The 17,138-nt window shown below is 44.5% G+C and overlaps 1 protein-coding gene across 1 annotated transcript; it reads right to left on the bottom strand.

Annotated features, from left to right (window-relative positions):
* Nucleotides 1–13,208: 13,208 nt before the first annotated feature.
* Nucleotides 13,209–16,715, bottom strand: fzd9b (frizzled class receptor 9b). The gene has a single exon (XM_046389318.1). The coding sequence runs from the start codon at nt 16,168–16,170 to the stop codon at nt 14,413–14,415; it is 1,758 nt and encodes a 585-aa protein (XP_046245274.1). The 5' UTR covers nt 16,171–16,715; the 3' UTR covers nt 13,209–14,412.
* Between the last annotated feature and the right edge of the window lie 423 nt (nt 16,716–17,138).

Genomic DNA, 17,138 nt, shown 5'->3' with positions numbered 1-17,138 from the left:
CATGTGCTGGAGATATAATGAAATTTCCACTGACATTCTCTTCAGTGTGAAGCAGATCTTCACAGTCATCTGATGTCAAACTGGGCCGACAGCACTCAGCACAACACCTTCAACCAAACATCAAATGAGGGAAGGAAGAAGGACTCTCATCCCTCTGGTTCGGTTCAGATACACGCTGACGCCGTTATGGACACCAAGACACTAATCTGTACCTTTAGCGGCTATCACCTTCAGATGACTCTTGAGATCAGATCTTTATAAATATCTTCCTTCGCGCATGTGCACAGGTCTTCAGCTTAAGATGAGGTTATACTGAGACATGCTTGCTGCATTTTTTGACACCTGTCCCACCGGTGCTGTCACACAAAATGACACAGTGAGTCAAGCTCTCCTGCCGGAGTCGGCGTTGCAGTGCATGAAGCGTCGAGCTGTGAGCGTAAACTGGATTTGTGTCATCGCATCAGAATGAGCTCAGTCAATAGTCTATCATGCTGGCAGCTGCAGGAACACACACAGAGAAAATGAGGACAAGGGGGAAAGAGACAGAAAAATCCTGACAGTCTGCCAGAACAGAAAGAAGAGAAGTAACATAATCATTCACAGAGCATAAAGGTGAAACTGGAAACTGAGTGCCAAAACCAACTTATGTGACCGCCACAGTGACATGCCCTAAATTTTCTCTGCTTCAAGTGCAACTAGAAATGATTATTAATGCATTATTCACAAAACAGAGCTTTCTCCCCCAATTTTCTCCACTCGTATGTGTCCTCTCCCTTTGATGATATAACCAAAGTAAAAGGGGAGAAAAGCGAGGGAGTGCAGAAGCAGAGGAGTTCAGACGATGGCTTTTCTCTTGGGAACCCAGAGCTCTCAACCCAAAGGGGATCGTTCTGAAACAGTCTGAATCTTCGTTGTAGACAGCATTAACATATCGGTTATAGATCGACTCTGCAATGACTGCAACTACACACATCAGTGACAAGATAAACGATTGGTCCACTTACTCCAGCTGGCCTCTCATCAAACAGGTAAATGTAGGCTACTCTTTACATGTTGCTTCCCTTTTTTTGTCAATATTATTTTAATTCCAGATTTGCATGAAGGCGCAAATCTGAAAAATGTTGAAGGTAATCTGAAAAATGACCGAAGAGAATATCCTCAGAATCACTCCAGGATGTCTTTGAACTCTCGGCTCCAGATATGGCAGCATCAACAATTGGATGAGTGCGCCAAGGAGAAGATGAAAGGCAATCAAACTTGTAGTCGTAATAAGTGGGCTGAGGCCTTTCATGATTCATACCGAGGCTTCATCTTACTGTTCAGTCAAGGTAGTGATTCCAAATGTTGAGTAGGCCTATATATGTCTATCTGGATTCTTGGTAAAGCTTAGCATCTGGATGATAGAGAGCCTATTAACCTCATTACACTGTTCTGAGTGGGCTCGTAGAGTGATTTTTCAACAACAACAACAACAACAAAATGCCAAAATTAAGATGATTTCTCTTACAACACGTGCACTTGACACAGCACTGACTCATACACACTGATGGCAAATTTGTGTGACATATATAATAATGTGTCAACACGTATTCACAGGAGAATATTCACACCACGTTCATATGCGTGTGTTACATATGAAGCTACAGTCAGGAGAAGGTTAGCTTAGCTTAGCATAAAGACGGAAGGATAAAGCTAGACGGGCTCTACTTCTGCCCCTAAACGAATGATTTCGGCTCATGACCACTCGTAAAACCTTCACTTTTTACATTGTGGTTTTTTATACAAATTGAAACAATGAGATGAAACATGTTAATCAGTGAGCTTAAGGGGTGTTTGTCAGCATATTTTGTTACCCATGAACAGGCTAGCTGTTTCCTCCTGTTTACAGACTGCGTGCTAAGCTAAACCTGGCTTTGTCCAAACAAAACTGACAAAATGTAAAATGCTGTCATTTTATGGGTGTTATGTGCTGAAAAATTTTTTTTGTATGGATTAAAAAAAAACTCACAACAAATAACTTTTAGCAAGGCAGCAAATGAGGTAACAAAATGTCAACTATTACTTTAAAAAAAAAACAAATTCAGTATCTGAAGCTCTCATTCCTCCTTGAGATGAAGAATATACAAATTCCTCTCATGTTTTCCAAAAGCACATTTTTTGTACAGAATTAAGATGATCACACACTAATCATGGATCATATTAGTTATTTTTTACATCTTTTTTTTTCCTCTTTTGTCTTCGAATCAGATCCATCTAAAGTTACATGATGGCCTTGCTGCTGTCCTGGCTCATGTTTCTCTGGAGTGTGCATATGCCCAGTGAGGGGGATGTCAGCAATAAATACATTAAAGTGTGTAATGGCCCAATAACCACCCCTGTATAGCTACACCATGCACGGGTGATTCATTTAAAAGGCAGAAAAAAAGAAAGCAGTGCAGGGCTGCAGCTGTTGGAGCTGACTTAAGTTCAGATTTTTGGTTTGGGCTATTAAGAAACTGGCAGTGAGTGTGTACATGTATGTGTGTATGTGTTTGTATGTTTTTATACTGTATATGACTAAGAGCAAAGAGGGGCAAAGAAAGACAATGGATCATATGAAAACACCTACTTAAATATGCGTGTGTAATAAAGTGTGTGTGTGTGCGCGCCAAGGTGTGCATGTGTACCAAGCGTACATGTGTCTTAATAGGAAGCAGTCACAGGACTGCTGACGGCTCCATAAAGGAGCCTTTGAATGGCTTGGCTCTGGTAAATTCATAGCAGATGTGAGGGAAAGAATATCCACCCAGGTTGAGTGGCCCTTCACTGCGAAGGCGACAGGAGTCCAATCCAGGGGAGGCACACAGACGGCAGACAGGAGCCAGGAGACACACGCACACACATGCACACATATTGGGTGAACTCCAATCAGCCAGGAGGGAACTCTGCACGGCACTGAACAGGAGACAGAAGTTTTTCTTTGAGCCACCCTGGCTTTTAAATTGAAAATAATTCTCCCTTTTATTCGTGAAAGAAATACTTTGAGTTCCCTGTGTTGCTCTATGGGCAGGCTTTCCATTCAAGTGTACAAGTTCAAGCCAGGTGTGTGCCTCAGGATGGCCTCCACACACTGGATCATACATTCTGGTTCCCTCTGGACCCACAGAGTCTGGAACACTTCGAGGCCAGGCTTTATGCCACCTTTCCTGGCTCTGCCTGACACCAGGGAGGAGGGGAGAGACTGGCGCCTCGCCGCCAATTCACATCCTCTCACAGTGCGGACACGGCCAGGTAACACATGATAGGCCAGACACTTTCTAGCAGAGAGCCCAGCAGACAGTCAAGTGGGGTGAGACTCATTAACTTATCCGTGAGCTGGAAGTCTTTTGGTCATGCTACCAGAGGCAATGTTTTTTTCCAAAGGTTGAGAGCCACTGGTGCAGATAGCTTAGCTTAGCACAGAAACAGGAGGTAACACTTAAACTGGCTCTTTCCAAAAGTTACAAAATTTGTTTACACGCATCTCTAAAGCTCACTGATCAAGCGTGTTTTAACTCACGAGTGACAATGACGACAGGAATCCAGGAGGTCACCGCTCAGGCAAGAAAATGATTATTTGTCGTTATTTGCTGTTTCCCTCTGTTTACAACCTTTATGCTGAGCCAGGCTGACTGCTGACAGCTTCATAGTTCCTCACCGGCATGATTTTCTCATTTAATGTTTTTTTAATTATTATTATTTTATTCATTATTGTTTTTAAACCCATGCAAGGTGTTTTCCTATTGCTGAGCTAAGTTAATAACCAGTCGCCTCATATTTAATGTACAAGTTTGAGAGCAGCGACAGCAATCTAGACAAGACAGCAGTTAGTCTCAGTGTAGCTCCCAACATGTCAAACTGCTTCAAAATGCTGTAACCTCAGTCAAAAGACAAGAGGCCCTGTGTGTGTCGTGGTGTGATGACCGGTTATTAAGCTACAATATCTAAAAACTGTGTAAATAAAGTTTCGTTTGGACTACATATGAAAATATACATTTGTAGTTTTTTAACTTGACAAATGTGTAGAAGTTCCCTTCTGTGCATCAGCACAAAAAACAGCCCCAGCTTTAATTAAAAAGTCTGGAACATTTATCACGTGGGGGGCCCTGAAGCTCATTCACACACTTTCTGTCTCCTAAAAGCAATTACAACTGATAGATGGAGGGTTTAGCTTTATTACCTGTGTTGCTATAAACAAGGTGTATGTACAATGAGCTTTTTTTAGTTTAAAGTGATGAGGGAATTCATGTGCCAGCTCATAAATGAGGCCCCAGCACTTTTCATCCGGAGGCGATTTGGTAAACACAACATGAGCTCAGTCTCACTCGTAAACTGTTGCTCTGAGTGTGACCACAATGAAAAGGCTGCAGCATTTAAAAAAATCTCACAAAAAATTTTTACCAAAGAAGATTACAATCCGACCATAGTCAAAACTGTGAAAACCACAAAACAGGATTGATGGATGATGGCACTGAGTTTTTCCTGGTTCTGAGTTGTAAAGGTTCTTAATGTGCTCTGGTCCGATTGAGGTGATCTTACATGGAAAGGTGGCTCTGGAAAACCAGACTGTGGATAGTAGGCAGATTTTTCTGTAAGCAATACACCCTCTTCTATGTGTGGGGGCAACGGGCACTTTGTCTGGATCTGAGGCTGTTTCAGCTGAGTGCAACTGAAAACAAACAGCAAGATGGGGAACCTCACACCCTGAGCACCTCCTGAGTGGATTAATTACTTTATATCTCCTGTCTGTGTCTGTTCTCCTACACGTCTCTGCTTTTGTTTGTCTATTTTCTGCCTTTTCTGCCATCTGCCTGTCTCCTCTTCTCTAATTTTGCTTTTCTCTCTTCATTCCACACTCAGATGAAGCTCGGGGGAGAAACGCTGGCCAGCGGGCATCATTTTCACTTTTAATTAAAACTTCACACCCAAATAAATGTAGCTGAATATCACACTCTCTCATATCGTCCTATGAAAAGAGCCCGCCGGGGCCAGATGTTTGCCTTAGCAAGGATAAATATCTAAGTGGCAGCTTTTTCTGTAATGGAATCTGCTCCCTCTGTCGTTTCGTCGGATTAGCCGGGGTAAGGAAAACATGGGGATCGTGTTCCGTGCGTTTCCCACTCTCTGGTGGTTCAGCATAAACACCATGGGTTCTTGGCCTTCCTCACATCCGCCTCTTCAGCTCCTCCGCCACCCTCCTCAGCCCCTGGGATTCCAAGTGCAGGGTTTGTTTTAGTAGCGCAGCCCCAGAAGAGTGTTTGGTTGTGTTGTGTGTCACACTGGGTGAGTGTTTGATTATGTTGAGTGTTACACGGTGTGGGTGTGCATGAGCAGAAAGACGGGGGCGAAGGCGGGGGGGACGCTAATCCTTCTCCGCTTTGTCCTCTGCTGCACAGCTTTAGTCTTTGCAGGACACTTCACACTGGAGCTGTGGAGGAATTCATGTAGCTGCTGCTGCTGCTGCTGAAAGAGAGAGGGAGAGAGAGAGAGAGAGAGAGACAGAGAGAGAGAGAGACAGAGAGAGAGAGAGGGGCCAGTGGATGTGAGAGTCTCATAGTTATGCATGCGCGCACACACATACCAAAAATGAACAAGGAAGGGCTACTTGCACATGCATAAGCAGAAAAAAAGGATGAATCAAGGTCACCTCATTGTGCTCAGACTGTTTTAAGTCATATTTCTGGCTCCTCATTTAGTGGCCATGCTCACACTATGCACAGAGCAAGTGTGGTGATTAAATATTTTTTGGACTATCACAAGACCAACAATGAAGTGCTGCTGCTAAGAAGCATGAATCTTAAGTCTGCTATGGCTTATTCCTCTGAGCTTTTCGATCAGCAGTGAGCCACACTTCTGCTGTGTGAGACATCTTCTTTCATTATGATGCATGTGGACACTGGAGTCCACACATCCACACGCTGTCTTGTTGCCACAAAACATTAACAGACATGTATTAAATTGTGGATGAAATGAACGAATCCACTATTCATAACTATTTGGATACTAAGCTGTTTTAGGAACGTATGTATCATTCTTTTAAAATTTATTTGTGACCTATTTTCACAGATTTCTATCTTCAGTAGTAACCAAAAGGCTTGGGACTACAAATGCCACAGGGTACATAAGTTGAAAAGTAATTTGAGATGGCTTGATTTTGGTGTTTTTGTGGGATTTGCTGATAACAGCTAAGACACAGAGCATCAACATCCTTGAAATTCAGTGTCCAGTCTGACAAATCATCGTGATAAAATGCAATGTTTGAGAGGGGATTTTTTTCTGGCAGAACTTAATGATGCACACTTTTCTAATGAGTAAGCCATGTTATGTGCTGTTTGGTTGTGTTGCACAAACCATGCTGTAGCATGGAGCACCTGGCCCAGTTGGGTTCTGGTTTGGGGCTACAGACCAGCCCCACTAATAGGCACTTTAGCCCCCCCACATCCGCCGAATACCATGTTCTACTTAATGAGGCTCTACTCTGGGCTGTAAACAAGCCCAGATGCAACCCCAAAACACACACAGGAAATGTCTCATGACCATAACAACACAGGGATCCTGCCAGCTCATGCATGATGGGGTGTGAACAGGAAGGCTGATCCTTGCAGGTTTTCTCCTTCTCTGCTCCACAAGCAGCTATTATCCTGAGGGATAGGACTGCATGTGGTACGGCTGCTCCAGCTCTGGCTCTGCATGCCAAATCCTCACTGGCCGCCAAGATCATCACAGACCGCTGCCTCGTTCCTTTTCCACAGCCTACAGTTACAGTATGTACACAAACCACAGTTTATTCAGCACTGTGCTGGACCTGGCATGTCAGCTTTTACACGCCACAATAGGAACAATGTCTGCTTCACACAAAGAGTATCTCTCATGCAACAAGGTTTTTATTTAGCTTGTAGGGGGGCTGAGACCTTGACAAAAGGTCCAGTGTTAGAGTGAGTGTGGCCCCAGCTGGTTCCCTTTACTACACAGACTGGCTAATGTACAGTGATCAGTCTGAGTCAACAGTGCTGGCCGGAAAAAGGGCTTAATTGATGATAGGAAACTTTTTTTGGCCAAATGTGTTTGAACTGCCCCAGAATGTCCTGTCAAATTTTACATCATTTTGATCACAAAATACAAACAACCCTGGGTGACTTCAGCAGATACGTGCACGCTGAGCCAAAAATACAGATGTGAGTTAATTAACGTGGTCATTCAGAGAAACCAAGAACAGAAACCAGGACCTAAGAGTAGTTAAGAAAACTCCTCGCACACACACACACACACACACACATGCATACACAGCCTCGCCATAATTAGCCAATTAGATCCCTCCATACAAACCTGAGCGGGTTCACAAAGGACTTTTATACCTTTAGCCAGTCTGGCCATGTAAAATCACCCCTCTGTTTCAGACTGCTGTATGGGTTCCCACTCATGTCACTATAAGAATAAATGTTAATTTTAAAAGAACAGATCGACTTGTGTTTATGTTTATCTGCCTCTTTTCAGGGAATCACATGAGAGCAAAAGACTGCAAACAGGGGAACCAGCACCTAAAAGCTCACTAATTAACACATTATATTTAATTGATTTGAAAATGAAAACACATAACCTCCTATGAAACTTGAGTGTAAACTCAGCTGTTTGCACGTTTTGATGGTTGTTTTCCATCTCTTTCAGTATTTATGGTAAACTAACGAGAGATGCAGTTCACTGTCACACAATACGACAAATTGTGACTTTCTTGGTTTTCAACACTACCTTGTAAATTGGCAAACATCAGGGCTTCACCTCTCTACTGGTCAGCTTCGGACTTGCTTATAGGCAGATTTTTCTTAATCTATGGACAGCCTTGCTGTTTCTTCCTGTTAGCAGTCTTTTTGCTAAGTTAAGCTGATTGTCTGGCTGTAGTGTCACATTTACTGTCCGTGCATCACACTTGTGTCAGTCCTTTTCACTCGCGGCAAAAAGGCAAATCAGTCGATTTCCCAAACGGAGCAACTGTTCCTTAAAGGTAGTAGTTGAAGTTGCATTTCTTTTTAAAAACTAATTCAAAGCAGGTGCATTACAAGTAATTAAAGGCAGCATCAGCACCAGCAGTGCTGCAGTGTCAAAATTTCAGAGCACACAACCTCTGGAAACTTAATGAATCAAGACAATGTGAAACACAACCAAGTGATGGAAGAGGGAAAAAAAGGCAGACAAGAACAAACTTCAAAACTCCAAATCAAAGAGTGTGAAATGCAACGGAGAATAGCAGATCCTCACCAAGCCCGAGGCCGGGGTGGGAGGGAGGGGATCAGTGCATGTGTGGGGGGAGGTGGGTGTGTGTGAGGGGGAGTGCGCCTCCTCTCTCTGAACATAGAGCCAAGGGGTGAGCCTTTGATGGCAGAGCGTGACATGAGCACATTTAGGGTGGGGGTGCAGCGCCAATGTGACAGCAGACACACTTGCCAAACGACCCAGACCCAAAATCTGAGCGGTTCCGATCCATCTTGGTGCATGTTGGCAAATAACTTGTGCCCAAACTCTGACTCACATCAACTGTCCTGCTTTCAATGACCCACTGAAGCATCCCACTCATTTTTTGAAAGCCAGATTCGAGACCCAAAGAAAATTCCTCAGTATTTGCACATGCACACAGAGCTGGGCGTTGAATCGGCCCTGCTGTTGGAGTTGTGCGATTGGTTGATCATCCTTTAGCTGTTGAGTCAATGGTACAAACCAAACCACAGGGGTTTAAAGATGTTCAGGAGGGCCAGAGTGGGTTTCAGGGCTGATCTTAGACTCGCAAATCCTGTCCTTTTCCACTCTCTCCCTTTAGAGTCTTTCTAAAAGCAGTCCTTGCATGGGTTTGTGTTCTTTGTTGATGCTGTTTTCACATTTTTTTCCTCGTCCTTTGTAACTCCTGCTCCCTCTCTTTTTCTCCGGGGAGAGACTCTTTGGTACAAGAGATTAGAGCGGGTGCTGCCTAGCAACTGAATAAAAATGGCAGCTACAAAAGGGGCGCTCTCACTCACCAACGTCTGACCTACATAATCCCAAGCCTCTGATCGTGCAACATAACAACATGATGAAAGGCCTGCTGTGATTTAACCCTCAAACAAATACTTGCCATCACTGACCCCTCAGCTCAAAGAGCAATCTCGCCTGCTGCAGAACACCAAAGGGTGACTTCTGAAATCTTGACGGTGCCTAATTAGAAAGGAAGAAGAGGCCGTGAGCACTATTGGAAATGAGATGAATGTATTTGAGGAGATGGCAGCAGAGTGGCAAAGGAGATTAACAGTGATCACAGCAATGCTGTTGGCTTCAGAGAGCGAGAGCGAGCGGCGGAACCTCCCTCTGTTCACTGATTCATCTCTCCTTCAGCCACAGGCAGACGGAGCACAGGAATGAGTACAGAGGGATGAGAAAGCTTTACTTCTCTGTCTTCTGCTTATTGATCAAAGGACATGAAAAAAACACAAAAAGAAGAAGAAGAAGAAGAAGAAGAAGAAGATACAGCAAAAAACTGGAAACTTTTTCTTGAAACTTTCTCCTCCTGCATCGTGTTGTTAATATGACCTGCTCAGCCTTTACTTATACTTGTTAACTTCCTTGTGTCACAGCTTTCTGCATCCATTTTCGATCTGCCTGCAACTTTGCCAGGTGCTTTTGTCCAAGGTGACTTACAGTACATGCATCCAGTCACTGTAGGAGCTAGGTGTAGATGCCATCAAAGATTGTAAGCACATTTTTTTCTCTTTTACAAATAAACAGACATTGATTGCAGGAGGTGTTGAGATGAAGTTTTCATGCAGTGAAATCCCCTCCCTTTGCTGCAGTTGCAATGTCAAAATATTAGCTTTTTTTCTTTTAGTCTACACTTCCTTGAACTTACTGCTCTTTGCAAAAACTTGCATCTATTTTGAATTGCATCTCTCTCTTTATTATTATTTACATTTTTGCATGAAAGCAACTCACAAGCTTTTCACTTTTTTCTTTTCATTAGATATTATATTATAATATTATAATTGTTCTTTGTAATGGCACGAGTTTCATCCTTCAAGTGTGAGTTCCAGTGTTATGCTACTGTTATTGTTTCAGTCTACTCTGTACACACAACATGTTGAATGTCCGGCCGCCCCTGAAGCATCCCTACCTTGTTGCTTTGTGATTTTGGGCTGAACAAAACTTTTGTGGGTCCTCCTTGGTGAATGTTTAACCAAAGGTTCATTCTGATTCAAAATGACTTTCCTTGCAGTGGTGTTCTGATCTTCACTTTTTTTTTTATGTCAAGATGAAAATATGAAGTATGGAAGTTGAGACATGAGGAGCCCTTCAGGTCAGCTCAAGTGCAGACTGCAGAAAACCTCCATGTTAACTGATCAGTCTGTCTATTCAGTCTTAATGTCTTAGTACAAAATCTGCTTGAGGCTTGAAGTTATTTCAGCCATGAAACCATCTAGAATCAAGATTCTTTTTCTTTTGGATGTGTTGCTCTTGATTAAATATCATCATATTTTGAACAGAATAAAAGAATAAATTAAAGTATTCCTTCCTCTGCAGCGTTTCTGAAATTCCAAGACACTGAATAACACAGCCAATCCTCTGTACTCCAGAACACACTTTTAATCTCTCAGCCGGCCTGCATTCATTTCATGGACGTGATAGATGCTGCAGAAATATTTCAGCTGCTGTATCTCTTCAGCCACTTCAGACACTTGACATTGTATCCTCGCTCGAACAAAAGAGTCACTGGAAAACCAGATTCTCAACCTCCCCAGTGCAAGCTTTTACCTCACGTAAATGTTTATGTCTGCATAACGATATGAGTCAACATATGTCTGTGTGTGAGTGAGTGTGTGTGTGTGCGATGTGTGATTTTCTTGTGTGTTTGTGTCTCTCTCCAACAGGCGAGACAGCAGCAGCGTACCGGGTGTCTGATAGGAGTCCGGTTGCGAGGAGTGGTGAGCTGTGTGAACTCTGGTGCTCTCTGACTGCTGCATTTTCATGGAAAGCATCTCTTTGGGGGCCTGCAGGTTTTCAATACGCTCATTTACACATCAAAACAGCACAGGAAAGGGATAGTGCTCAAGGGGGTGAGGGACTGCAGGAGGAGGGAGGGAAGGGTAATGAAGGATGCTTTATTTTCTCTTTTTTTTCCCCCCTCAGGGCTGGGTAGGGGTTTAAGTCTATGAGGGAGGCGCATTGATGCCATAATGATCGCCTTTAATCAGACCCATGACCAGATGGAAGGATTTCTCCTGAGCAGGCAAAAACACAGTGTCAGCAGCTAAAGCGCAAAGGTGTTTTTACGCCTGTGAATAAAAAAAACAAATCGTACAAATCCTGTGCAAACCAACCTGTTCTGTGTTTCTTCAGGATCAATAAATACACTGTTGGGCTCACAGTCAACACAATGAAATATTCCTGAGAAAGCTATAAGGAAAAGTGTTGCCTTTTCAGGGAGTAGTCTCACTTTTGGCCCAGACAGACTTGCTGCTCAGTGCGACTGACACTATTTAACCTCCAGAGCCAGAAGAGAAGAAAAACAGCGTAGAGGCTCAGCCAAACTAAATCTTTCGAGTGAGACCGAGCTTACTTACTCCTGAAATTGGACATTACTGGAAGATGGGGTGGGGTCTTCTTCAGAACAAGCTTGCTGTTGATTGGCTGCCGCTGCTCCAGCACTGCAGACCTCAGGTGTATGTGTGTGTGTGAAGGGAAGGTGTGTTCCCGGCAGCTACATCTCTGGCGCCAAAGGAACCACAGCTCAAACAAACTCTGTTTCTGGAATGAACCTTTCTTTCATTCTTTCTTTCTTTCTTGCCTCTATCTGAGGCACTGTGTGCTGTGTGATTCCTTCACTCTGCAAAACAGAGCAACTAAAAATAGCTGTCAGTGACCTGGAAATGTAGCGATACAATTCATATTTGTGGGAAAAGAAACAGAGACATCCTGTTGCCGCTTTAACAAGTCGTTTCTGTTGACCTTCTTAAAACCTGCCTCAGTGGTATTTAGCAATACATGGAAACTTAAAAAAAGAAATGCAGAAAGGGCAAGAAAATAAAAAAAAAAATGCTTAGAAAGGAAAGGAAATTTATACAAAGCTCTGCTGCAGAAGACAAACTTGCCCTCTGTACCACCCCCACGTCCTCAACCCTCTGTAGCTATACCTCCTCCCTATCTAATCAGCACAGCTCAGCGCAGGTGGGACAAGCTGGTTTGTGTCTCACACAGCAAGTGTTTGGCTTCTCTGGGTCATGTCACTGGAGTGTAAACTGGGGAGGAAGCACGCGCCCCTGTTCAGGCGCCCATGAACTGGAACATGTGGCTGAAACACCACCAGCCGAGTCTCTGGCTGCGAGCGCGCTCCAAGCAAAACAGCCCTTTTTAATAGTTAAATGTGATCCACACGGTGTCAGAGTCCAGGACTTGCAGTGTTTGCCTGCCAAGCCATGTACAACGTCTACACTGGCTGAGTAATGAAAACAAAAAGTAGAGGGAGGATGTTGGTAGTTAACCCACATCTCATTCTGCAGGAGGAAGGAATAAGTAATTGAAGTTAACTGAGGCGTTGCGCAGATCCATACAACACTGCGCCGACTGGAAATGTGGTTAATTTACTACAGAGACATAATGCAGCTTTGATTTCGACTGGTGTGAGTTTAGTAAATGAATACTAACATGTTCATGGGACAAGCTGTAGTACACACATTTTATTATAACTGCTGGAATTGCAAATGGTGGAAAAATGAAAACAAAACAACTTTTAACCTCTGGAGATGTTAGCGAGCACACGCCTGCTTCACACTGTCGAGGCTCCAGTAATGTAATGAAAACAAGCTCCTGGTCATCACATTTTTTTCCATGCTATCACTCCCACGTGCTGCTGGTGACACAGCACACACACACACAGACATAATAATGAATTCCACTGCTGTCAAACACTGTAATTTCCACAGTGTTTTGCTGTGAATTGACTTGCTGTGTGAGGCTGCAATTTTCGTTGGCACTTAAATTGTTAAAGTCCCGTAATGTAAAAGCTATTTATTTTCATTTTTTATGGTCCATCTGAGAACATAGTGGCTCTTGTACATAGTAAAATAGAGTATTACTGAAATGTTAGTTGCAAGAGACCAACTTGAGGTAAGTCTGCAATGAAAATAATGTATTGCATTTGTTTTGTTTTTTTTTTGTTTATTTTCATTGTCAGTGACCATTTATACCTGGTGTTACTTTTAGAATTAACAGTGGATTGTCTTTTGCGCCTTGCGGTGAATCAAACTCAGACATAATAATAATTAATAATTAATATCACATAAACCCCACATAAGCTAAACATTAAGTTAATACTCCATCTGCTCAATGGGCACCCACAATTTTAAGTGCCTGTGCTCAACGTAAAACTGTCAGCGAAACTGTGCAATGAGGCTGGAATACATTTCAGATTTGTCATCTCAGATCAAAGTGCTGAGTGTTTGGATCAAATGGAGCAGTTGAGAGGGCAACAACAACAATTCTGTGTGAGGATTAAAAGTGCCATTAATTAAATATATTCCTCCGCAAACCGCTCCTGCATGTTTAAGACGATGATGCAAACATTAATACTTGCCACGGATTGTCACTCTATTCATCAGCGATTCTCTTTGAGGATTATTGTCGGGGATGCCTCTGGGATGCGCAGCGTGCACTTGGAAGACAACACATTTGGCGGGGAGCAGGCTACCCCCATAAAAATATGTGAATCCCAGGAGAAGGAAAATCAGGAAACCAGGACTGAAATGAGCAATCGTTTGTGACTATTAAATCTGAGACTGCTAAAATGGTGAAATATTAACTATGAGTTGCTCTAAGATGGTAACCAAAATGACAATAACTTCAGGAAGCTGAACATGGATTCCACAAATTTATTAGGCTATCCTCCACAAAGGCCAGAACCAGAGCTCTTATAAAAGGCACTTCATTTCTCTTTACCTTTAATAAATGCATCTAAACAACAAATCTGATAAGAGCCAACTTTAAATTAAATATATTTACAATAAATAAAACTTTTATACAGATTTATACAGATATTCATGCCACTTTCAGGGAGGAGAATAGACTAATATTTCCCATGATACCTCCCTTAACAGTCTTCTTTTTCTTTTTTTCCTCTTTTTTTTGCTTTGAAACACTGGGCATGTCTACTGCACAGAACACTATGAAACAGAAAAATATGGGCAACAATACTGAACAATTCCCTTTATGCACTGAATACTGTTTAAAGAAAGTTTCTCATAGTGATGCCTGTACTTGCATGTCGCTTGGCAGCAGCAGAGCAGTAACTGACAGTTCAATTCAACCGCTCATCTTCTCACAAAGTCTTTAGCAGCTCCTTACTCAGGGCATGTGTGTGTGTGTGTGTGTGTGTGATGCTCCCTCTCAGACATGTGTGGGGTTGTCTGAGTGCAGGTCAGTCTTGGCCATGTGCAGGACCACAGCAGGAGATTTGTAGTGGCAGTGTGTGCTGCCGCAGCTGACACCGCTGCAGGGCTTCCTACTTCTAGTTCTGTCTGTGAGCTTCCTGCTGCACAGGCCCTGCCATGTCTGCAGAGTCTTAGAGCTCCACACCCACACACCGCTGGTGATGCCGACCACCAGCGACATGAAGATCTTCAGCATGAACACAGCCACGGTGGGCACGGACGTCTGCAGCGAGCAGTCGCTGCTGAGCCCGTTGAACGATCCACATTTCATCTGCACGCCCCTCAGCTTCCAGTAGTCCATGTTTAGCCTCTCGTAGAAGTAGCAGACAATAACACAAGTGGCCGGCACCGTGTACAAGATGGAGTAGATGCCGATTTTCACCATGAGCTTCTCCAGCTTCTCTGTGTTTGTGCCCTCCGTCTTCATCACTTTCCGGATGTGGAAGAGAGCCACAAAGCCGGTGAGGATGAAGGAGGTGCCGATGATCAGGTAGCAGGACAGGGGGATGAGGACGAAGCCGGTGAGCGCTCCGGAGTCCATGCTTCCCACGTAGCACAGCCCCGTCAGCTCGTCTCCAGCCACCTTCCTCATTGTGAGGATGATGATAGTCTTCAGAGCGGGAATGCCCCAGGCAGCCATGTGGAAGTAATTGCTGTGGGCTTCAATGGCCTCGTGACCCCACTTCTTCCCAGCTGCCAGGAACCAGGTGAGGGTGAGGATGACCCACCAGATGGAAGAGGCCATGCCAAAGTAGTAGAGGATGAGGAAGACGATGGTGCAGCCCGTCGACTCCAGCCCCTCCTGGATGATGTACAGCTCGCCGTTCTCCCGGTCACAGGCGATGTTCTCAGCCCCGGCCACTGAGCGGATGATGAAGGCCACAGAGTAAACGTTGTAACACATGGAGAGGAAGATGATGGGGCGCTCGGGGTACTGGAAGCGGTGAGGCTCCAGAAGGAAGGTGAGGACGGTGAATGCTGTGGAGACAAAGCAGAGGATGGACCACACTGTCATCCAAATGAAGGCGAAGTCCTTGTCCTGCCTGGACCAGAAGACATCCACAGCAGAGGAGCAGCGCGGTGCACACGACTGACTTTTCTCCACAAACTGGAACTTGTCTGGGTTCTCACAGGAGCCCAGGCTGCCTTGAGAGCGGCCGCTGCTGGTGCCCGGCTGCCTGGGGCGAGGGGGCACCGGGAGCATGCCCTCGCCTTTCTTCCCCTCTGTCCTGGTTTCATTCTCGGGGGCCTCCATGCAAAGAGCGTTGGGATCGTTTCTGGTAGGCAACCTGGAGCAGTCGAGCGAGTCCGGCCAGGTGTAACTGAACTTTTTCATGATAGGGGCGCACCTCTCCCTGGCCTGCTCGCACATGGGTCTGCAGGCGGGGATGGAGGTCGACACTTTGTCCGTGCACATGGGGGCGTAGAGGGAGCAGAGGAAGAAGCGGAGGTGCACATCGCAGCCGTAAGCCACCAGAGGGGCGAACTCGATCAGCTTTATGGCAGCCTCCTTCTGGTCGTCGTGGTCCATGAAGTTTGGCATCCGAGTCAGGTTGTAGCCGATCCCCTCGCACATGGGGATCACGATGGGCTCGCACTTGGCTGGTCTGCCTCGCTCCAGCTCGTAAGAGCCTATCTCAAAGCTGGAGCCAGAAATCACCAACAGACACCACAAGAAAATCACCACCTTCAACGGACAACCGTCCATGCTCATTATTTTAGTCTAAAACTGAGCTCAGTCTTTCAAAAACGTCCATAAAAAAAGTCAAAATCACGGGGGTCGGTTACAGAGATATCGCCGCTATTTCCCCATGGCAAGGGCTGGTCCAAATGTTACCGTTACCGTCACCGCTCCGTTAGAGGAGAAAACCCTCCAAAAACGGCTTTCTGTGGAAAGCAGCTAAGTGTTGAATAATTCGCTCCTGAATTAAATTGATTAATCCCACGGCCAGAAGCGATAAAGGTCCGTAACTAAGACGTGACAGTCGGAAACTTCGACAAACAATGGAGGAAAAAAATCATTAAAATCAAACAGGGAAAGCTGAGTGTAAAATCCCCAAAGCCACCGTTAGAAAGCGTAGATAAGCTGCAGACTTCACGGCGGCCGTTTGCGCTGTTTGTCGCCGGTGAAAAAAATGGGGCTGTTTGACTGCGACTTCTTTCCGTCTGTCGGCTCCTGCTCTTCGTCCTCCGCTTTCAGGCTCGACACTGAAGTTTGTGAGCCGCTCAGTGGGACTCCAGTCGCGGGGAGAGACGGAGGAGGAGGAGGAGGAGGAGGGGGTGGGCGCTCCGTGACGCTCACATTTCAACCACACAAGGAAAATTATCAGACAGATGCTGGACGATGGTCAAATAGCTTACTTCTGATATTTCTGCTTTGGATTGTATTCAGACTCTGTACCCAAGTAAAATCATTAGCATAATGTGAAATACTCCTCATGTCCACTGCATTCAAAATTCAGATGAAATTGGGCCTAATTAAGAGCCTGAAGTACTGCTTTTCAGTGGTGAACCCTACATTCAATCATGTATCCTATTTTAAGTACACATTTGAGGCTCTTAGGCTGTACTGTTGTGTATTTTTCATAGCTACGTGGGTCGTACTCTTTTACCCCACCAGGCCTGCAGAGGAAAGTTACTTCTAACTCAGTTCATTTGAAATATAGTTGGACCTACTCTGTG

The sequence above is a fragment of the Scatophagus argus genome, chromosome 5 (genome assembly GCF_020382885.2).
Source record: "Scatophagus argus isolate fScaArg1 chromosome 5, fScaArg1.pri, whole genome shotgun sequence".
Classification (NCBI taxonomy): domain Eukaryota; kingdom Metazoa; phylum Chordata; class Actinopteri; family Scatophagidae; genus Scatophagus; species Scatophagus argus.
Note: the sequence above shows the minus strand (reverse complement) of the source record. Positions and strands in the feature narration are given on the sequence as shown.

Bases quoted from the DNA above. Each gene is read 5' to 3' on its own strand.
- fzd9b (XM_046389318.1), bottom strand. From the start codon at position 16,170: ATGAGCATGGACGGTTGTCCGTTGAAGGTGGTGATTTTCTTGTGGTGT.